At 37.0% G+C, this 23700-nt stretch overlaps 1 protein-coding gene across 3 annotated transcripts in view; it reads right to left on the bottom strand.

Moving 5' to 3' along the window:
- The window catches only part of LOC135703604 (cell growth regulator with RING finger domain protein 1-like), a 118765-nt gene that overhangs the window by 20196 nt on the left and 74869 nt on the right, over positions 1–23700 (bottom strand). For all 3 annotated transcript variants that reach the window (XM_065224872.1, XM_065224873.1, XM_065224871.1), the window contains exons 3-6: positions 20659–20813; positions 15821–15995; positions 15469–15619; positions 5231–5338 (exon numbers count right to left, since the gene is read on the bottom strand). In XM_065224872.1, coding sequence (XP_065080944.1) covers positions 5231–5338; positions 15469–15619; positions 15821–15995; positions 20659–20813 — 589 coding nt within the window. The remainder of the gene's footprint in view (positions 1–5230; positions 5339–15468; positions 15620–15820; positions 15996–20658; positions 20814–23700) is intronic.

The raw sequence follows: 23700 nt of genomic DNA, 5'->3' as shown, positions 1-23700 counted from the left end.
GCCCACCTTAGCAAGTGAGTCCGCCTTCTCATTGCCCGGAATCGAGCAATGAGATGGGACCCATGCAAAGGTGATGACAAAAGATCTTAAAGATAAAGCACTCAGAAGCTCTCGTATTTTCATGAGAAAATACGAGGAGTGCTTTACCGGCCTCATGGATCGAATAGCCTCGACAGAACTGAGACTATCCGTAAAAATAAAATAGTGATCTGGTGCAAGTGAGGCGATCGTTTCTAGCGTATAGTGTATTGCCGCCAGTTCAGCAACATATACGGAACAAGGAGCTTGAAGCATTCGAGAGGCGCTATGAAATTCGTTAAAAATACCAAAACCAGCGGACTTTTTAATATGATGATATAAAGGTTTTTTTTTTGTGGAGGCATCGTTAAAATCAGTTTTGTATCTGTAACTTTTTCTACAATATTTATACATGTCATGACAAGCATAAATAAAAAAGCGCGTGTTTTGATACACTTGGCACCACTGTGCGATGGCCTGGTCTACAAATTGCAGCGATACGGTCTTCCAATCTTCCTTGTGAAGATCATAAAAAACTATCTCTCTGACAGGACATTCCGAGTCTCTCTGAATGTGATCACATCGGAAGCCTTCAACATCGGTGTGACTGTTGCACAAGGAAGCATCCTTGGACTTTTCTTGTTGATGGTGGATCGTGGTCCCTGTTACATCCATCGTCTATGAGGGTAGGGTCATCCGAGCTCTGACCGCCAAACTTTGGATGCCCTGTCTGTTTATTTCAACAGCTGGAAGATCCGTATAAACGTGATGAAGACCCAGGTCATCATCTTTCCTCATTCCAAATCTCCCGAACTTGTTCCGAGAATAATAATATCAACTTAAACGGCAGTGGTGGAATGGTTCAAAGAGGTAGTCTACCTCGGTCTTACGCTCGATAACAAGCTGCTTTTCAGGGAACATGTTGACAAAACGAAAACAAAATGCAACATCCTGATGAGATCCCTGCATCCGCCATCAATAGGAGATCCACTCTGTCCCTGAAAAATAAGCTTGCTGTCTACAAGCAAATTATCTTTCCCGTTTTAAGGGGAAACGCTCCTATAGTTGCGGTACGTTAGAAGCGTTAGGTTCCTATATAGCGTTGCCAGATTGTTTTAAAGCTTATCGGTATCAAAGGTATTAAAAAATCGGTATTTATCGGTATTTACTATTTAATTAATTTTACATTTTTGCCCTTTTTTGAAAGTGAACAATTTAACGATGGTGACGACTAGGACTTGAGGGGAATTGCTTTGTTTAACGGCTTTCTCAGTCTTAAAACAGTCTTTAATTTTTATTATTTAATTTTTAAATAATCGTTGTCCTCAAGTGATGATCAAAATTGTGAGAAAGTAGTTTTTTTCAATTAAATATCATTAAATGAAACCGAAATATGGAAAATCAGCCACAACGACGACTAAACTATTGACAATAACGGCAAACAATATTTTCACTTCAAAAAAGCCACAACCCAAGGCCAAAATGTCGAACAGATTACATCGTAGTCGTTGCTGTGTTTTAAGACTGAGAAAGCTTTTGTACAATGATCGGAAAATTCCGGAAGAAAACTCCGGGAATATTTAAATTAGCTTCTGAACAAAGCCGAAAAAACATCCAGAGAAAGAGGAAAGAAACTCTCCTGGATGAAGTTCGAGGAAAGTTCTAAGAAAAGTTGGAAAAACATCCGGGAAACTTCTAAGACACGAATTAAGAAACTTGTGGCGATAATTTAAATAAACTATCGGATGTCACATCTAGAGGAAGCCAGAAAAGTTTCGGAAACCGGAAGTAAATTTTCAGAAGTAGCCATTTCCAGGGAAAGCCATAAGAAGCTCGGAAAAAAACTTCCAATAGAAGTCGAACAAAAAAATCTTTGGCTTATGGTCAAACTTCCAGAAGATGAAAAAAAAAAATCAGGGAAAATTAATTGAACTTCCTGGAGAAGACGAAAGAAACTTTCTGGAGACGCTGGCAGAAACTTCCTATGGTAGATTGGAAGAAACATCTGAAGAAAGTCGGAAGCCAGAGCGCTTACGGAACAGTCGAAAGAAACAAGGACATAATTCCGGAAGAAAGATATTCCTGGGGAATGTTCTAATGATCCAGAAAATTTTCCTGATATTCATTAAACATCTCTGAAGACTCCGCAATTTCCCTGAGACTTTTGGAATATTCCTGAAATGCACTTGGGAATATTCCATAATTCCTCGAAATTCCTTAAAAGTTCTTGTAATTTTCCTGAAATTAGGGGCTGTTCAGGAGTTCTCTGGTAATCATCGAAGTGCTCAAAACTTCCCTGATTATAAAAGACCACCGGAATATCTCTAATCATCTTTGAAGGTCTCTGGACTTTCTTGAAGATTACGAAATCTCTTAAGTGCTTTCACAATTTTCTTGAATTTATTGTAACATCAGCATTGAAGTTCTCTGATCTTCCCGATTTTTTTTTTAATTTTTAAAAGTTATCGACACTGCCATTAAAAAGCATAGAACTTCCCATAAAATGTTCTCAAAATGTTCTAATGTTCATGTAACTTCCCTTACGTTTCCTAAATTTGCATGAGCCCCTCAGGACATTGCTAAAGTTTTCGGAAATTGCCTGAGTTTCTCGGAACTCCTTTATAATTTCAGCAATTTTATTAATTAGTTGATCTGCCCTGAAAACCATTAAATTTCCCTGAAGTTCTTTGGACTTGTGAAGTTTCCAAAATATTTATGATGTTTCCTTAAGTTCACTGGAATTCGCTGGACTTTTCTGACATTTCCGGGTTTTCGAATTTTAAGAGAAGTTATTGAGACTGTCTTTAATTTATCGAAACTTACACAAAAGTCTGGACTTTTCTGAAATTTCAGAACTTCTTAAATGTTCCTGCAGCTAGTGTGGATCAGCAATAAAAATCTGATAGCATCCTTGAAGTTTCGGGAAAGTTGAAAAAACTGGCGGGAAAAGATGAAAGAATCATTCGAGCGAAGGCTGAAGAAGCTTTCAAGGTAAGGTAGAAGAAAATTCCAGGGAAAGTTGGATGAAACTTCAGGAAGTTGAAAAACGAATAAAGGCTTCCGGAAGTAAAATAAGGTTTCGATTCCCTAGGATTTACCGGAAAGAGCCATCGACTATTTCTCGATTGATGGGTAGCCAAAAACGTTGAGGTAATGCAAACATTAGTCGAAAGAGTATCAAGCATAAGGCATCTTTAGAGATGATTGTTTAGAACTTTGAAGGCTCAAAAATATGAAGTATTCAAAAAGATACATGTCTCTCACAAAAAATTTATCCAAAATTCGAGCGCGGGCAGGCAATAATAATTTTGATTAAAAAACGGTATAAATCGGTATAAAATCTTAAAAATCGGTATTCTCAGGAACCTTATCTGTATATCGGTATCTAGTTTGGAAATCGGTATAAATACCGATAAATCGGTATATCTGGCAACGTTGAGAGTCTCCATCTTCAACTATAGGAACCTAACGCTTCTAACGTACTGCAACTATAAGAGCGTTTATCCCACTACTAATAAATGAATCAATTATCAGTCAACAGTCGAACTTAGTATTAGCTTCACTGTGGTCCTTACTGGTACATATTTTCGTAGTTCACCATAGTTAGGATACCGTATGGTAAAAAGAAAGTCTTCTCCAACAGTCCACTCAATAGGTACACCGTGAATGCTTACCTGCTACACCTTCGACCTTTTGTCCTACAACCCTAGTATAATTCGAGATAATTTCCAACCCGTCGCCTTTCGCTTGGTAATACCGTGCTTTAACAGATTACTGTGTAACCTGACTTATAACGTATGACTCATAGCATTTGTAATGTAAAATTAGACGAACTATATGTTGTATTCGGGGTATTCGTAAACAACCTATATTTGTTATAAGTCAGGTAACACATGAGCTACATGCCTTATACCTTATGCACAATGAGACTCTATACTAGACTGATGCAAAATTTGAAATTTTCGCTCCACAGTGCTCAAACGGTTCCAAATTGGGTCCTGATTATCCTCCCAAAATTTGAACTCCTTTAGTAAGAAACTGACTTGGCACAAACCATTTGAAGTTTATATGGAAATTATTATGGGGAAACCATAATTTAAGTTCATATCGATCTCAAAATTCACCAGTTCACTCTACTTTAGAAAATGATAGCTGAGCTTGTTGAAAATTTTCTCAGCTACAACTTTGTTTAAGACTGCTTTTCGATCAAATGTAAGTAACAAAAATTATGATTGATTCACTGATGTCTTATGATTATGCTCAATCAGCTGTTCAGCAGGCAACATTGGTGTTTATGGCGCGTAGAATAGAGGACAAAAATCATAGCCACTATGTCACATTGGAGAATACAGTGTTGCCCACAATACAGTTGCTTAAACTTGCCATAAGATTAGCAATCTCTTAAACAATTAATAACTATTTAATTTGACGTTTGGCTGAAAAACGATTTTCTGCAAAGTTGTAGCTGATAAAAATTCCCATGAAAATAGCAATAGAACTTGATAACAGTACAATATGGAAAAAGCTAGAAGACAATGAACAAAAAGTTTGGTTTTTCCATAGTAATTTCCATATTAACTTCAAATGGTTTGTGTCAAGTCAGCTTCTTATCAAATGAGTTTAAACCGTTTGAAAACTGTGAAGCGAAAATTTCAAATTTTGCATCAGTAATATCCTAATTTGGAATCGATCTAACACATTTTTTCCTTGATTTGTTTTCCGTCTATCTTGTTTTCCGTGCTGAGGACCAATGCTACCGACGCCAGGGAGGCAGCTCCTACACCTGGACCGTACCTATCGACCCATCAACTCATCGAACTTGCTAAACGTAAAATGAACCTACTGAAAATAAATAAACATAAATTCTATGATAATTATGTTCTTAGAACTTTGACCAGTTCAAGCCAACTGCCATGCTACAGCTAGAACAGGTTTAAGACAAGATAAATAATTACACTTGATTTAATTTATAAATAAGCATTACTCTGGGTAAATCTGGGCCAATCATAAAACCACATTGTAGTATGCGGTATGTCGAACCACCTTTCATGGTTCATGGTTACCCAGCCAACACGGTATGCTAGATGTTTGTTTTGAATAGATTCTTTCGTATTCGTCGCCACTGGGACCTAAACCGGTTTATTTGCACAAAGTCATAGGTTTGTAGACCCCAGCGATCCGTTTTAGTAGCTGCATAAGTATAAGATCTTACCTTCAAGCATGATAATTGTCCGCTTGCTTGCTTCAGATACTGAGCAAGTATGGACGTTGGCAGAGGGCAAACCGGGTCTCTCAGATGCACTACATTCACGAGAATGACCTACAATGAGATGGCAAGAAAACGAAAGTTGATTAGACGTGGAACAAATAGTTAATAGCGGTGGAGTTATTTTGCTCTAACTGTGACGGCGTAATTTATCAGTTTTCGCACGTGATCGGGCAGGCATACCCCGATCACACAGTGGATGTGAGGAAGTCAAGACATTGAGAATTGTTTGAAAAAAAGTGCAATGTGTCAGAGATGATTTATGAAATTTTATGAAATCACAAGTTATATTATGTAGAACATAATCTTTTTCATGTTGTATTGTAGTGCTCTGCAAAAGTGGACTAGTAGATGAATCTGAAAAACGCAAGTGTTTTTCTTTGTAAGGCAGCCTACTTGTGGGCATGCTGAGAAAACTAATCACATAAGGAGCACCACGTAACATTTCCCTTTACTCCCATCCCCCTATGTAACAATAAGTGACGCATGCGTGCCCCACCCCCATTATGCGTTACATAGTTTGCGCACGAAGCCTAACTAGATAATATCTTTGGAACTGTTCAGAATTTTCATAGAATAATTTCAAAACGTTTTCAGAGACTTTCATGATTTCACCCCAATAATCAATATGATTCTCTCTGGAATTTCCTCTCTCCATAACAGGTCAGGAATTCCTGATAAAGTTTATCTCCATGATTCCCTTTGAAATTTCTTAGAATATTCTTCAGAACTGCCTTGGTATAGTAATTGCCTATTGAATATAGAAACCTTGGATTCTTCTATTTTGTGTTTGGAATTTCGATCACAATTATCTAGCATTTCTCTTCAGCTTGTTCAGCAGTTGGTATTCTCTGTAAATTCACCACTGAATTCGAAGGACAATTTACATCCTTGGAATTCTTCCCAAAATTATTTTGAGATTCTTCTTGGAATTTTTTTCTTTTCTCTCTTGAAACTTTCTTTTGAATTCCATTGAAACTGGGTATTCTTAGTATTCGCTCCTTTGTAATTTTTTTTTTCGGATTTTGCTTGTAATTATTTTTGGAATTCTTTTGGAACTCTTTTCCAACCTGTTATCACCATTAGCGTAAGATTGTTAAAAGATTCCGGCTATCCTCATAATTCGACCCCTTGAGTTTATTATCGGTGTTCCCTTGGAACTCACCTCAGAGGTCGATTGATTCATTGATTTACACTTAAGAGAGCTCATTCCTGAAAGAGAATGGAAAAAGAATCGAAAGTGGCCCTACTGGACTGAGTATAACGTAGTTACAGTGTTGCCGTTTGTTTACAAAGCGATTTAAGAACTATAATTTTATTATTGTGAGCAGAGTCTGTTTTTTTCTCATTTAGTTTATGTATCAAGGCTCAAATATCTGGCGATAAAACAGAATTGAGTGTCTATACATAAGATTTGAAATCGTGACCTTTATCGTTAGAGGCATGAATGATAAAAATTACGCTGGGCCCATCCCCATTTATGACTTCTTATTTGTCCTGGGAAGCGACTTGAGTTCTCCCGTCAAGCTTAGTCCTTATTTCTTAAACATTAACGCCTGCCCGTCCATACACATAAGCCGCAACACACAAATTACGTAACGCAAAAAATCCGGATTTGCCCCCCCCCCCCCATATGTCACACAGTAACGAAAATAGTAGGCTGTGGAGTTTTGACGTCTTTTATTAAGATAAACAACTTTGCCTAAGTCGTCAAGTCTTCAAAACGCCATTTCAATGCATTAAAAAAAGTTATAGAAAAAAACATGTTCTACAAAAAACACCAAAATATACCTCTGTATATGCTTCGTTTCGGAGTTATTAATTTTGCTCCGCTTTTTTGTATTTAGTTACAGGTGGTTTATTCTTCAACAAAGTTGTAGAAATAATTATTTCAAGCAACTTTATTGTAGACACCATATATCTAGCTCTTTATTTGACCATTAGAGCTATTTTTCTGCTATTAATTGAGAAGTCAATAAAAGTCTCTCTAATAAAGGAAAAACATATGGTATTTTTTTATTTTTAATGTTTTAAAAAGTGATCACAGAACAGTTTCAGGCAAAATTATGGCGCATATTTTTGTTGAAGATAATATTTTGATATAACTTGGGTAATTTTATCTAAAGAAATACAGTCTTCAAATGTTAATATCTCAACTAATTGGATAAATGATTTTATTCTTGATATGGAATCTGAAAGATCACAGATAACGGAACATTAAAGATGAAAACTGAGAAAACATACAATTTTTCAAAATAGAGTAAAGAAACTAAAAAATACCCAAAAATAATTAAAAAATAATGTACATAGCTAAATGCTGTTTCTGCACAAATGACTAGAGGAAATGGATGTAATGTCGGCCTAAATGCCCCTAATTTGGGCAGATACATGAATTCAGCAATGGACTAAATTTTCAATAGTGACCAAAAATATCCATGAGTACCGTCCCAATGACGCGTTCATCTAGATAGAATTGATAAATAGCAGATTTTTAGCAATGGGCCCAATCTTAGATCCATAGGCCAACATTAGAGCCATTTCCTATATATCTAGTTCTAAAAGTTTTCCACACTAGTTTTGTTTTAAGAAAAGTAAAACAAAAAAGTTATTCTAAAAAAACTGTTTTTTTGGGCACCCTATTGAAAACAGAAAAATTGTGTCTTCAGCAAAGTTACTTGGTTTAGAATATATTTATTTTAACTGCTGATTTATAAAAAAAAAATGTATTTATTGTTCAGGTCTTTTGTGAAAAAGAACACAATAATTTGTGAATTTTGAAAGCCATCTTTATCTCGACAAAGGTATTATTGGCACTCAGTGCTGAAAAGTGTCACTTTTGGTCACTGTTTTGAAAAACATAATGGCCTACTTTTCCTAACTACAATAACAGTGTCGAAAAGAACTACTTTTCAGCACCCAGTACCAAAAAGTTCTAGGTTTCGACACTCTTTTGTGTGCAAAAAATGTTATTTGCTAAATTCGATTTTTTCAGCACTCGTCGTAATTATCTAACTCGGCAAGCTTCGTTACATAAACTACGACTCGTGCTCATGCTTTGCATACACAGTTTTCGTCACGAACTGCTCATTTGCTAATAATTTTGCACACAGTTGACAAAACATAGTTCTGTTTGAAGCAGTAGATTGAATAAAGTTTAAAATTGTTATAGGTACGTAAGAAAAAGTAGATTTTAATTCCAGTAATTAACTGTATTTGTTTTTATGTTGTAAAAATGAAGTGAGAAATGCTCACTGCACATCTCGGACTTTAAGCGTAAAAAATCATTGGTGTTGATTCAAATGTTAAGATTTACCTACTCTTTGCATATCTATAGTAAGCTTTGATCCTAATCTATCAATAATTGATAGTAATTATTACCTTAAAGAAAAACAAATTTCAGCAACTGAGTGAAAAGTTATTAACAAATGAGCAGTTGGTGTGTACATACAACTGTGCATGCCAAGCATGCTCGTGCTGAAAAAAACTTCTTTTTGCAACGTGTTGCATAAATAGCTATTTCTGCCAACATTGAATGCTGAAATTTAATATTTTTTATTTAATATGTTTAATGGAATTGTATTATTATTCTACCAGAAATTTTGGTCAATTCACCAGAAGTTAGTTGAATATTTTTAATTGATAGTGGCTTGTCAACTGATCACATCGTACAACATAACGAGAGCCGGTGAAGCGTGAGATATTCAACCATGTGTTTGAATTTTTATGGGGTAATCAAATTTGTTCAATCGATCTATGTGCTCTCAAACTAAATACGCCGTTCGTCTCACTGGCTATTAGCATAAACCGCATTTTGCTTACGCGGAAATATCCTCAACTTGTAATCATGATCGCGACGCGTCTGGTTAGCTATATACATTTCTTAATGGCCGAAGAAAATCCTTCATGTATGAACTTGGCACTGACCAGATTGGGTGGTGGTCGAGATATACGCAACAAGAGTTGTGTGAACTTGTGGTGTATTTACTTTCAAGTTTGCCTCATTGATTGCTAACCGGCAGGTTTAATAATTTGCAAAAGCCGGTTGGAGCATGGGATGTTGCAAAGCCAGCAATACATTAATATTGTGTTATAACTTATTTATGGCAAAACTTGTTTAAAAAAATGTATTTTACGGTGTTTTACGTCTTCCTCAATTCCTTTACATATTTTCGTCAGGGGGAAATAAAGTCCTAGTGTCTTACCTGACTTATACGAATATACATTGTATCCGGGGGGAACATGAGCTCGTCTAATTATGCATTACAAATGCTATGTTAAATTAGACGAGATATACGTTATGTCTGAGGGACCGCGAATGGGGGTTCAGTTAATAGTTATTATTAAACCATTCGATTGGCAGCATCCAATTAGAAATTATTATCAGCTGTAAAGTGATTTCATAAAAGGTTTAAAAAGTGAATGTTAGTTTTGGGATACTAAGAAAAATCATATTGTATCACTTGTTCTACGATTGAGACTTCATGCCCCAAAATTTACTGAGTAACAGAGTCATTTTAAAGATCACTAGGCTAAATGTTATCGGTAAATGGTTCTAGTATTAGGCAAGTGTACGATAAAATCGATCTCGCTGAATAGATATTTTTTACCAATAATTTTAAACCGATTTTTATGTAACGACTATTTTTTTTTTTCAAAATGCCGAAATAGCTATTTATTCAACAAGTTGCAAATAGAAGATTCGTTCATCATGTTGTTGTTGATTTGGAAATTTCTATGCTGAAGTGCTGAGTGCTGAAAAACGAATTTAGCAACGAACGGCATACAACATTTTTTGGCACTCAATGCTGAAAAATGTCACTTTTCGACACTGTTTTGAATAACAAATGGAGGCCATTTCATATTTAAAATAACAGTGTCGAAAAGTACTGTTTTCAGTTTAAAAAAGTTGTAAACAACTCGTTGCGAAATTCGTTTTTTAGCACTCGCCGTAATTATCCTGTGACTCGTGCTGAAAAACTCTTCATTTTGCAACTTGTTGCATAAATAGAATTTTTTTTTGTTGGGTATCAAGCTGGAGCTGCGTGACAGCTTTTTTTTTCAAGACTTGACCCATTTGAATAAATTTTGCTTCTATCTTTGACAATACAGCAGAAGGACTAGCCTATGTTGGCAGCTTGAACACTGGATTCCCTGTGTATTGCTTCAAGAAAAAATGCTGTGACGTGTGCGCGTAGATACATCCGCGTAGAAATCCGATTGAATAAGTAAATCCGTGTCGAACGAAGAATAAAAAGGTTTATTATTATTTAAAGAGTGCCACCAAAATAAATGTGATAGCCTATGTTCGTAAGTTGGTTAATTTTGGTTTCCTCCCTAGATATTCTACTTAAATTACTATTGAGCTTTATTTTAATTAGTTATTTTATCGCACATATCAATCATTTCAATATTCCGCGATCGTACCGAATAAATTCATAACTACATAAGCTCAAAACACTTTTAATAAGCTCTACCGAATTGCGAATCACTTCTGCGTAAGTTCCGTAGACGTAGGTGCGTTGAATCCGACAGCGGCGAAAAGTTAAACATGCATCAATACCACATAAGAAAAGATCGATTTTACAGTCATGTAGGGATTAGTTCATAGATTAACATTGACTGCTGTTTAAAAATGTAAGTACTTGAGCAAAAAAAAATAGGGTAACTTAAATGCTTTAACCGCATATATCAGAGATTAATTGAGTATTGATAGAATAATATAGTAATCGAGTGCAATTTTAGTTACATGTTATAACTCTGTATTCTGAACGTACTATAGAAGAAATTCCAACGTATATCATAGTATTTTGCCATAATCATCATACAGTCTTCATATCATTTGCGCAACCTCTAAAACTTTTACAATAATTACCATTTGGATGCCTAGGCTAAAATTTAGTGATATTAATTAAACTGGGTCATGGTGAAACAGACTGAAAACCTAACACTGGACAACGGACAACACACAACACTCAGTAGACCAGCTGGGAAATTTTCTTTTAGTGGAAAGTTCCACCGGCTGGAGCGGGAATCGAACCCTTACTTCGTGGAACAAATAATGCACCTGAACAATGAGCAATGAAGGCCACAATGTGAAATATGTTGGGTGCAAGATTCCGATATTATTGATAAAAAGGCAAAGGGCGTTCTGCCCCTAGTGCATTTTGACTTATCCTCCTCCTCTTAATTTCTCTGGTGGTATGTCCTTATGTTGTTAAAGCAAGTGGTCAAATGATTAATAACATCTATGCATATAAAGTAAAGAAGAAAAGCCTATGACTTAAAAAAGATCGAGTTCATTATAAAAGTTTTAAATAATTTAATTTAATTCATTATAAACGTTTTAACGACGGTTTAATCAAGCTAGCAACAATGATTGGAAGTATAATCGGTTTTTCTATAAACGTTTTTATAGTTTTGGTGGTTTTCAACACTGAAAGACACGAAGTTGGCCTTCCTACGGAAATCTTCCTTGAAGATAGACATGCTTGCACTCCATTCGTGAAATCTCCATTTCAGACACGCTTTCAACGACACAACTTCCTCAGCGGATCAAGTGAACGAGGAAACCAGAGACACGCCTAATTCCCTAGGAGGTGGAAATCCTTCTTTATGTTCCCAGTTTTCAAGAAAGGTGAAAGCGCAACATTGCAAACAATCGCAGAATCACTTAACTTTGTGCCTGCTCTTAAGTGTTAGAAATAATCGTTAATGACGCCTTTGCAAGATGTTGTAGCTATATTTCTCCGGACTAGAATGGGTTCTACTCTAAGAGATCCGTCTCTACAAATCTAGCGATATTCGTATCCTTTTGTCATCGGAATATGGTAGCAGGAGCACTGATGTCGTCTATACGGATTTAAAGGCCGCTTTTGATTGAGTTGATCATGCTATCCTGCTAGCTAAAATGGATAAGCTTGGTGTGTCACAGGGCTTCAAACTCTTTCATCAATACATCCGGTGTACCTCAAGGCAGCAACTTAGGGCTGTTGCTATTTTCAATCTTCATTAACGAGGTTGGACTGATTATTCCGGTTGGATGTCGTTCTTTCTATGCAGATGACGTTAAGATTTATGTTGTCGTTAGAAGCCTTGCTGACTGCTTACAGTTACAGCATATGCTCGAAGACTTCGAGGATTGGTGTTACAGGAACTTCGTCACGTTGAGTATTCAAAAATGTAGCATCAGCTCTTTTCATCGCAAGCAGAACCAAATCATGTTCAACTATACGATCAACAATGAACATTTACAACCTGTGAGCAGTGTTCGCGATCTAGGAGTTACACTTGAACCGGGAATTACATTCAAGCTACATTATTCTGAGATCATCGCTAAAACTAACAGAAAACTCGGGTTTACGTTCAAGATTGCTGATGAATTCCGTGATCCAACATGCCTGAAAGCACTGAATTGTTCTCTAGTGCGTTCAGTATTGGAATTTAGGGATGTCATCTGGTTCCCATACCAGAAAAAAAAACGTACGTTATGCATTACGCCATCTCCCGTGGAACGATTCTGTCAATCTCGCGAACATCGCTGCCAACTTTTGGGCCTTGATACATTAGAACGTAGACGCACTATCGCTCAGGCAGTGTTCGTTGCTAAAGTATTTTTGGGTGGTATCGACTCTCCTAGTATGCTAGGAGAATTAGAAATGCATGCTCCTGAAAGATTATTGCGAACAAGGAATTTCCAACATCTTGGGGCGCACAGCAAATTATGGCCTGCATGATCCAATCAGATTCATGACTGCTAGTTTTAACCGCTTCTACGACTATTTTGATTTCAACTTGTCTGCGGTTGCGTTTCGTAACCGAATTCAACGAAGTCTGCACAAGTATTCACTAAACTGAACTAAAAATTGGCACAACTCGACGTATATTGATGGGCAAAATCAGGGGCTGTTCATTAACTACGTAGATAGTTTTTGGGATTATTGCCCCCCTCTCCCTGCGTAGACAATTGTCCATACACAATTTTAAAAAATTTTATGGGCCGTGGATAACACCTCCCCTAAACTGTCTATGAAGTTACCAGCCTCTTAATTTATGCAAAAGGTGAGTAATATTCCAATGCTCTCACAACTTAATAATTGTGCTACCTAAATCTTTCATGTTCTCCGTGACAACGATGAACCGTGCCAATAACACATTTTTATGATTCTGACTGCTGTTCACGTTCACATCATGTTTGTTGAATGCAGTGATGGAAAAGTTCGCAAAAAATCACTATGACTCGCGAACTTTTCCCTTGGAGAACTTCGTGAAATATCGCGAACTTTTCCAACACTGGTTGAATGTTATGTTCTTAACTTGTATTTTGTATTGTGCTTTGTGTGGGGTTTTTACGCCACTCCACGGCTTTTCCCCATCAAATTACCAAATTTCATTTAGACAACACAAAGTTATATGAGAAATATTAAATAAATAAAATATGAACAATTTGAGCAGAAAACAATTGGCTCTTCAGCATGAAACCAAGAAGAAAAAATGTTTATTTATAAATTATTATTTTTCAAGCATATCATGATTTTTAACAAGAGAAAATATTTTTTCTGGAGAATGGTCTATTCCGGGAATTGGTTTTCTAGGAAAAAGTTTTTTTCTTGGCGGGAATGGTATTCTGGCGAATGGTTCACTTTGGAAAATTGATTCTGGCGTAGTAACATTCCATTTTGCCCCATAACGTGGGTAGATCACCTTTTCGTGGTACGTTACGGGATGTAAGATCTACCACCGAATCCTAGTCTGCACTAAACTAAGGACACGGGATATACTACAATAGATCAAATTACTGGTCGCAGTGGTGTTATGTCCCGAACAGAGGAAAAAAAATATCCATTTTGTGTAAAAATCCGTTCCAAAAAGAACAGTAAAGAGAGGGTAGGCCGAAAATTAGATCTAAACCCTACCTAAGAAAATCGAAATAATTTCAAACCCAAAAAATCGAAATCCCCATCTCCGACGACTGGAATATCTGTGTGGCCTCTAATATTTCTTTCTTTTCCCAGTAAAACAGTAATGCTTTGAAGTCCCACATGATGCAATAATGCTTCTGTGTAAAAATATTTCATAACAAAAATATAAAATGTCATATAATATATTATGCAACTACCGTTTTTTTCGAGTCATCCTGTTAAGAGCTATAATTTGTCGTTGAATAATGTTTGGTTGTGAGTTGTTGTTGGATATTTTCAAGAGCCATACAAACGGTTCGTTGTTGATTAATGACGACTTTCACTGTCGCGTCAATCGAACATAACAATGATTTGTAAAAACTGAGCGTCAAGTGTGACGGGTACACGCGGTTTTTTTTTCAACCAAGAAGCCAACAAAAGAAATATTCAGTAGGTCAAAAAAGGATTACCGTGCTGACAGTTTTGATCTCACAACTATTGACAGCATGCGCCCACTTTCCTTGAGTATTGGGTAGGCCGTTCCTACAGTCATAAAAACCTTTTTTTTTCGCAAAATTCTTAATTTTGCACAAAAGCAATACGTAACGTAAATTGTTTTTTTTTTTTGAAAAATTTCTAATGTGAAAAAACTCTGTTTTTATGTCAACATCTATTGCGGAATTCAGGCATGCCAGACTGGCATTGCCAGGGTTCCATTGAGTAGAACTTCGAGGAAAATCTTCTTTAGCTATAAATGTTTCAATGCTAGATTCTTCAATGCTTATATAATAGCCGGAAAGTTGCATGTGGCGTAGGTAAGTATGTACCTACAGCGAAACAAAAAAATGGATTGGGTAATAACCGTCTCAAGTTGACCGTACTTCAATCGTTCAAGTACCGTACGTAGTAGTGAGTAAGAAAGACAACGGAGAGCGCCACCAGTAAAAAAAAAACGACTATAAATTACCAGAGTCTCCGGAGGTGATGAAGGATGACTCATTTTTGCCTGCCGGTTCGTTATTCAATCCTGCCCATGTGTGTTTACCAATTCGCGCGTTCGCAGATGAAAGTGAGAGTAATTACCCCTTGCCGTTTTTTTTGGTTTTACTCAATGGGAGGGACTGAGCGGGATTTTTAGTCATATGGAGACGGCAACGCCGATGGATGCAAGATTGAAAGTTTACAGTGAAAGTTGGTTTTGGTGAATTAAGCAATTGGGGGTAAGATTGCAAATCATTTTTGCACGATTATGGATGAATATTGTACATGTGAAAAAAAAGTACCAACCGTTTCATCTGGATGCAGCAGTTCCCCGCTTTCCATTTCGCGAATCATAAACACTACTAGTGGATAGGCCAGTCGCGGTGGTGCGCCGAGCACTAGGGGTGGCTTTGGCGATTTTAAAACCACAACATTTTCGCTGTGAGGTGGTTGACACCTGTAATGGGATGTAGAAAAACAAGTTATGTATCTAGGCATGGCAAAGCGTAACTCTCTGGACTATTGTGGATGTTTTACAGAAAACAGTTTTGTTAAAATCGATGGTTAGTGTAGAAATCATTGCAATAATTTCAAGCCATTGGTTAGTATTGATTAATAAAACAACTTAGTCCCTATTTTTTACAGTACTAAGCCTAACCTCACATTAGTAGCCAGTTGCTGGCAATGAGTCGAATTGACTATGGTTGAATGTCTTGTTTGATCTCGTAGCTCGCTCCAGGTTCTCCATAAAGACATGTGCAGTTCCCGGATCGAAACAGCCCAAAACGCCTGTAGGCTGTAATTCACCTGACTGGAGACAGCTAATCGAATTTCTGAAAAGAAACACGAAATACATAGGTTATAAATAGTTTGAATTGAGTTACTGGAACGACAGTTGATATCCGTTCCGTTTTTGACAACATGCTTCTAGTTTTTAGTTGCCAAAACTGGAATGATTTTAACTTCGAAATATGGTATGTTAATATGTAAATGTAAAATACAAATTTGGTGCATGAACTGGGTTAGTAATGAAAGTTTTCATCATTATAATAAACAAAATGTCGACAATTTTAATGTGTAAAATTTGTAAATGCAAAAGCTAGAAGGGTACAATGGGCGGGACACGTCGAGAAACTGGAGACAAGCAGCCACGAACCGAGTTTGTTGGCGAAATATCGTACAGCTGGTCTAATATTGAAGAACGTCTGACCAGCAAAATTAAGTAAAGTCGAAAATGTTTCATTTCAATTGCCAAACCCTGTATTTATCGAACTGTTATGAAAGCCAGCGTACCACCACCAAAGTTCATTGGAACCAATTTGTATTTATAAAGTACGTCGGATATCGGACCTGCCTTGGAACTTCGGTTAATTGTGCTTGCAGAATGACCAGCGAAATTCCGTGAATCCCCTCTTTATTTTAAATCTTTATGATATAGAAAATTTATTATCTTAGGAATAATTACAGGAACCACAATTTAAAATATCATCGAAGTTAATCCGCATGCATGCATCCATGCATGTCAAATCTTGAAAAAAAGATTTCTGGATCTCAGGAACCACGGTTCTGTGTCGAGGAAAATCGGTTCTCTATGTAAATGTTGAAAACTGCAATTAAAAAAATTCCTAGGGCCTAAAACACAGATATTTCATCAATCATCATCTTTGTTCAGGACCTAACACAATTCGATTTTTTTTACAGTTGTCATTCTTGCATTTATCACAAGGATCCGACTCTAATTGAAAGGTTCTGCTATTTAAACCCTTCGGAGTGTTGGAACACCCTCCAAAGGCGTGCCTCTTTGTCAGTCAAAATTGGATTCCTTAGCAACAAAATTAAACAATGACACGGATAATGACCATGCATCAGAACCCTAGTTTTAACCACTATAAACTAGGTAACAACGCATAGAAGATTAGGAATCACATAGATGAAGACTAATTAACTCATTTTTTCCTTGATTCAAGATCATCCTCGGTGGACAAAGCCAAGTCTTGTCACTATCAACAAGGCATAAAAAGTAACAAGGACTAAGATGTGTTCCTTTGATTACTGAAAAATTCTGTTCCCCTAGTTTGAAGTAGTGAGGATTAGAAATCGGTGGTAGATCTTACATCCCGTAACGTACCACGAAAAGGTGATATACCCACATAACGGGGCATCAGTGCAGTTAGTATGCCAGCGTTTCCAGGAATGCCAAAGAAGGATGGTTTTCTATTTGAACACTGAAAACCACAATTAAAATATTACCTCGGGCTGAAATCACATTTATTTATTTATTTATTTATTTACTTATTTATTTATTTATTTACTTTACTACGTCTTCAGCTATGCTGCACAGACTGTGAATAGCTAAAATAACTTTGTTAGCTGTCTTATTTAGTTTGAAAACTATTTGTACTTATATTGAAGTCAAAAAGTTCGACATAATTCAACAAATTAAAACATGTCTCAAGTGGATGGTTTTGCCCGAGCACTGTGCGATGTCTAGCAGCCCAGAATAACGAACGTTGACGGGAGCGTTGCGCTGGAACGTAGAAGTTTGCCTGTTGCAGAAGATAAGGGCGGTCAATCGGTTACTTAGAATATCCAATATCGTTGAAGATATGTACGCCATTGGCGCAGAGGTTCCAGCCTTATCAATTCTATGTTCGTAAGGAGGAAACCTGAGCCGATAATTGCAAGGTATTTAATCTCCTTAGGACGAATCGAACGAAGCAACGTTGCACTCTTTCAATTCGTACAATATGGGTTTCGTGGCCACGAAGAGAAAATAAAAACAGAAACTCACAGCTTGCAGAAAACAAACATGTATTCTCCAGAAGAGCTGGCTTCAGTGATCAGTGATCAATTTAACCAATCATTCGAAAATATTCTATTATTTCAATGATCTGATCTGCCTTGATATCAGCAGCATTGTTGTTCATGTCACAATTATCAGACCATCACTCCACGCGGCGATCAAGTGTGCGGTGCGCGCTGCATACAGACGTAGGGTTGAATTCGTGTTTTATGCAACCGTTAGTTAACGACCCAACATGATGTGTTTAGAACAAAATTCAAGATCAACAATTGAAAAGGCCTCAACTCTACAAAACGGTTCGCGAGAAAATGGCCTTACAAGGTTAGTTTACAAAAAGGAGTTGAGGCCTTTTCAAATGTTGGTCTTGAATTGTAACAAAACTAAACAAGATAGATGGACGGCGCCGGCGGTGCTGTGGTAAGCGTTATTACCTCTCACCCCAGAAGGTCTAATGGATATTTTTGGACGCTATTGAAAATTTAGTCTATTGCATAATTTATGTATGGGCCCAATTGATGACATTTAGGCCGACATTACTATACATCCATTTCCCCTATTTAGAATATCAAAAAACATTATTCCTTTTCTTAGAATGTTGCCTTCGTATTTGATGACAGATTTAGTTGGCTATAAATTCACTTTTAAAGTTGTCAGCAATATGGTTACACCGTTACATTTTTTTAAAAGTTTTTGTGATCTGTAAGAAGGGTCAGAATTATGCAAATTTTCATTCTTACACATTTTTTTATGTGTATACTATAGTTGATCTAAGAAGTACTGGATAAAATTATGCATGATTTTGTGTCCGAGGGTTCCAGTTCAGTATAATCGGTGAAACTCTGTGATATTAGCGTCTTTTTGTCGTTTCTGAAGCTGGTCATCATACCGGCCTCTTTCTACGTTTGGTGTTCGAGGAGGATCCGGAATGAATTCAGAATCCATTTCGGATTTTCGTTTTTCTTTCGACATCCCGTAGGGTTGAGGATGATATGCGGATCGGCATCAGAAACGACGGAGTGACGTTGATATTGTTCCGCCGGTTTTGTCGAGCTTAAAGCATTTGCCTACGTGGGTTTCCGGACCCTTTACTTCGGTTCCGCTGCTTGTGGGCCGTTTTCAGTTGACTTTGCCGAATGTAAACAAGAAGGAAAAAAGGACACGCTAAAAGTTGTTTATCCTAATTCTATATTGCTGAATTAAACATGACTTTGAATTTAATTCTAATATTTTTTTTACTTTTAAACATGTTTTCAATGTACTTTGAATAATACATATGTTTAGAGTACAAATATTTATATTTTTGATTTAAATGAACAAAATTCGTATCCGTGAATGATCCAGCAGCATGTTAGATCCATTATCTTTTGGCGAACTTAGCTTTTACTGATCTTTGCACTGGGCATAAGCACAGTGAATAGACGTCCAACTTCGGCCAGAAACTTGTGTAAAGATAAGTGGGAACATCGCCGTAACGAAGCGCTAGCATCTCCTGATTTCCTCTATAAATTTTTCACTTTCGAACAATTTGGCGCTAGTATCGATACATTTTCTGCGCTGCCAGCACCCGCACCCAGTGTCTAGTGTAAGTTGTGCAACGCCAGCGCCATCAGGTTATCAAAGAGGGTTTTTAAGTGGGGAAGTCGCACTTAGTGGCGCTTAAGTCGAATAGGAATCTTTGCATTAGTTTTTAGTGAAATTTTGTTCGAGCCTCAATGTCTGTTCACTGTGGCATAAGTGTGTGATTTTTTTATGTGAGTTTCTATAGAAGCCAAGAATAATACTTTTCAAGTCCAATTTTAAATTATCTCATAATTACGTTTTTAAATTCCAACCGCGAGCTGATGAGCTCCGAATCATTGTTATTTTTATTTATATAATAAAAGAAGTTATTTGTTCCAGTAGGTTGAGTCAAAAACAGATCAAAAATCCATTTCGATATTTCATTATGTTTTCTCGGGAGAATGTACCCGTAATTATCTTTCCTTCTTTGTTTCATTTGTTTTTGAGATGATTTGCAAGAAAAAAAAAACGATTCAGCAAAGAACAAAGCTAAGCACAGAGCAAAAAACTGAGTACCATTCAATAACTGTGAGAAAGTTGAACCTTCATATTCGTTAACCGGAGACGAACCAGCCTTGGACTGAAAGTCACCAATAAAGGAACAACAACATCAACAATGTTTTCGTTGATCACTGGGTGTTATATCCATTCGCACCGACGAAGCTGGAAATCGCCGAGAAAGTTAATAGTACGTGACATCAAACACTACTGACCTTAGCCTATACAATGACGTTGCTTAGTACCTGACTCTGAAAGCTCGGTATGTAATTACGGCATCGAGAAGTCTGGAGATTTATTATACCTATACTAGTACAACACTTAAAAGTCGTCAGGGGCTAGTCATTTCTTCTACCAACGCGTAATTAGCAGAGCTTCAGGCAAACGTGAGAAATATCACGTACGACACAAACCCCGTTATAATCCTGTTACGAAATATGAAAAGTGAACAACAAATGTAAACTAGCGCCTCGTTTTATGTCATATGGTTATGGTGTTCCAATGAACATTTTCTGGTTTACATGATCCTATATGAACAAAAAAAATCAATTTTCATGATACCAATCAGTGACATAAGGAACGAACGGGACTAGGAGGAAATAAAAAACAAAAATTTTTTTTTTTTCAAAACATACCTTCAAAGGAGTTATTTCCGGTCTCCAAAAGGCGAAAAGTAAACGGTATATGAACACGAGTCATTTTCAATCGTGGCACTGGTACATTGTGATTTGCAATCATAGACGAAGGTCGTATCACGTCGTCGGCCTGTACACGCAATATAACGGCAGCCCTGTAAGAAGATATGATAAAATAATTAATTAGACTTCATTCACCACTGCTTCAACCATCAAACTGAGTTAAATGTTTTCGAATTTGTAACACCCATACATGAGTGAAGTGGTTTGATTTGAACGCATGCATTAATTCGAATGCCCACCGGCTTACCATGAGATGTTGTGAAAATGTTGTAGGTCTTCAATAAACGTTCGATCGAAGAACGCTTCATTGAGCATAGCATTGATTGGCAAGAATTAACTATTATCATGAACAGTTTGAAGATAGGTTCAGCTTTAAAGTACAATACAGTGCTTTTGTGATTTTTTGAGCCCCCTTTTTTGTAAATCTCTTATACTATTCATCAAAACTTAGCTATTACTGCACCAAAGCATGTGCATGACTGAGAGATTGTGAATGATTTGAAATCTAGATTATGACTGGGTAACTTCATACCAGTTGGTTCAATTTATGAGGTAAAATCTGAATTAATCCACTTATGGTGAGATCTGATCTGACCCCTTCTTACTAATAGAAATTCCGACAAAGTACTTATATGATGAAAGATGGTGATGAATTATCAAGCATGATGTATTTTGACTCTAGTCAGAAATTTTCCACTTCTCTGGGTATGCCTGGAACATGTCCGAATGTGGTCAGTGTTAATATAGGCACTACAAATGACTACCATTGAACTGGGGCCACATTATGGAACAAAGTCGAAACGATTATTTTCATACAAATGTTCATAAGAAAAAAACTTCGTTTCGACATCCCTGGTTTTTGAATTTTCATGTCATTTCATGTGATTCGCATGATGAATTGACCCTAGTCAGAAACTGGTCACTTCCCCGGTGGTAACCGGATCATGCCGGATGTGGTCACTGTGGTCGTGGGCACTTCAAATGACTACCTTTGAACTGGTTTTTGAATTATCATGTAAAGGTTCATATTTTTAAGTTTCATATTTATTAATACAGTTGTTCCAGTCATGTCGTCGAAACAAGAAATTGTCCGTGAAGAAATGATGTACACTTACAATCAAAATCCAGAGGCGTCCCACCGATGGATTACTAAAAAGCTTGGAATTGCAAATACAATAGTGTGTCAGGTGACAATAACCTTCAAGGAGCGTCTGAGTGTCCGAAGGAAGGAAGGGAGTGGTCGTAAAAGTGGTCCAATGGCCAGGAAAGTTGTGCAACAGTTCGAGAACCGTCCAAACAACTCAATTCGAAATGTCGCTAAAATGTCCAAGGTGTCAGTCGGTTTTGCGCAGAAAACCATGAAACTTTACACGAAGTTGCTCACCAAATCGTGTTGCATCATGATGAGCATGAGCATGAGCATGATTGACCGCCCACGGTTGCTACTCTGTTATTGTCAGATCAGCTGTAATTACACAGAGAACCAATAGACGATGCTTGGGACAATGTGTAAAAACTGGTGATCTCAAACTAGGCAATATCAGTGCCGGCCGCGCCCAAACGCAGGTCAAGACAGGAATGGATAGGAATGTGTTGACGTGACATGTTTGTTTACGTCTCATCTTTTATGTCAAAGATGGATTCCGCACGTGTAAAATTAGTTATTTCTAAGATAACCTAGTCAATAAAGGCACGGTATTACCATGCCGGAGGCGACGGGTTCGACTTCCGGTACGGTCTAGAACATCTTGCGGGTTGAAATGTTTTAGACTGCCCTGGGAATAAGAGTATCATTATGCTTGCCACTCAATATACAAATGCATGCATTGGTTGGCATAGAAAGCTCTCAATTAATAATTGTGGAAGTGCTTCAAGAACACTAAGTTTAGATCAGTCAAAAGCTCCTGTTAGAGCGTCAAATCTAAGAATAAGAAGAAGAGTTGACAAGTGTGCATCTCCATTAATAATAATCATCAAGGCAATTTTTTCAGTTTTATAATTAATTGATGAGCCGGATGTCCTTTGATTGAAGATGAAACTGAAATTGTCGAAGTTTACCATATGCAGGTATTTCACAGTAGTTGGCGCTCCTTCTAGTTTTTACAGAGCACTTTAGCCGACTATGTATGCTGTCTTACATTTCTCTGCAGTCAAGGTTGGTTTCTTAGCACAAGATAAAAAGAGAATAAAAAACAAAGCATGTTGACTCAATGCAGTCAATGCAAAAGGGCAGCAAGCAATGGTAGGGTAGGATGATGCAAAACGCACCATTCAAGCAAAATCCTCAATTACTTGTGTATGGAATCTAAAATCAAAGTTTTTGAGGATGGTTCATTACTTTGTTTTTTACGAAAATCAAGTGATTTCGAACTTCAAAACGATGATTTTCCATGATTTTCAAGGCATTTTTTAAATCGATTCCATAATTATAGCGGGGTACCCCGCCTGATTAATGGTGCAATATGCACCACAACATTGAGGCAAAATACACCACAACATTGGAGTAAAATGCACCGCTTAATAGAGACAAACCATAACCTGCAAGTAGAGTATACAAAGGTATGAGGTATTTCAGATGATTATTCCTTTAATTTACATCAGAAATAAGATCTAAATAGAGTGTTAAACAGTTTTTCATAAAGTAAAACATCTAAAAAATATACTAACAGTGAATTCGTTCTATTCTTTTGCGATTTAGGAGATTTTTTTTAAATCAGTATGTCAATATATGATTTCATGATCAGGAATTCTTGGTGAAACCTCTAGACGAAAACAAGCATAATCCGTTACTCGGAAAAAGCATCTGAGGAAAAGTTATCGTTGTTTTTCTACAAGTGGGTATTTTACCCCAGGGGTGCATTATGGGCTGTTCTCCCCTACGTTTACGAGTAGTCTAGTTGGCGTTGGTCTACCCAACAACGTCACAGCAGTCATATGTAGGAACATGCATCAGTGAGACCTTTCTCTCGCGTGAGAGAG

This window comes from Ochlerotatus camptorhynchus, unplaced genomic scaffold (assembly GCF_037179485.1).
Source record: "Ochlerotatus camptorhynchus isolate MF236.1 unplaced genomic scaffold, CSIRO-AGI_Acam_v1.1 ptg000216l, whole genome shotgun sequence".
In the NCBI taxonomy this organism is placed as follows: Eukaryota; Metazoa; Arthropoda; class Insecta; order Diptera; family Culicidae; genus Ochlerotatus; species Ochlerotatus camptorhynchus.
This window is presented reverse-complemented; position numbering and strand designations above follow the sequence as displayed.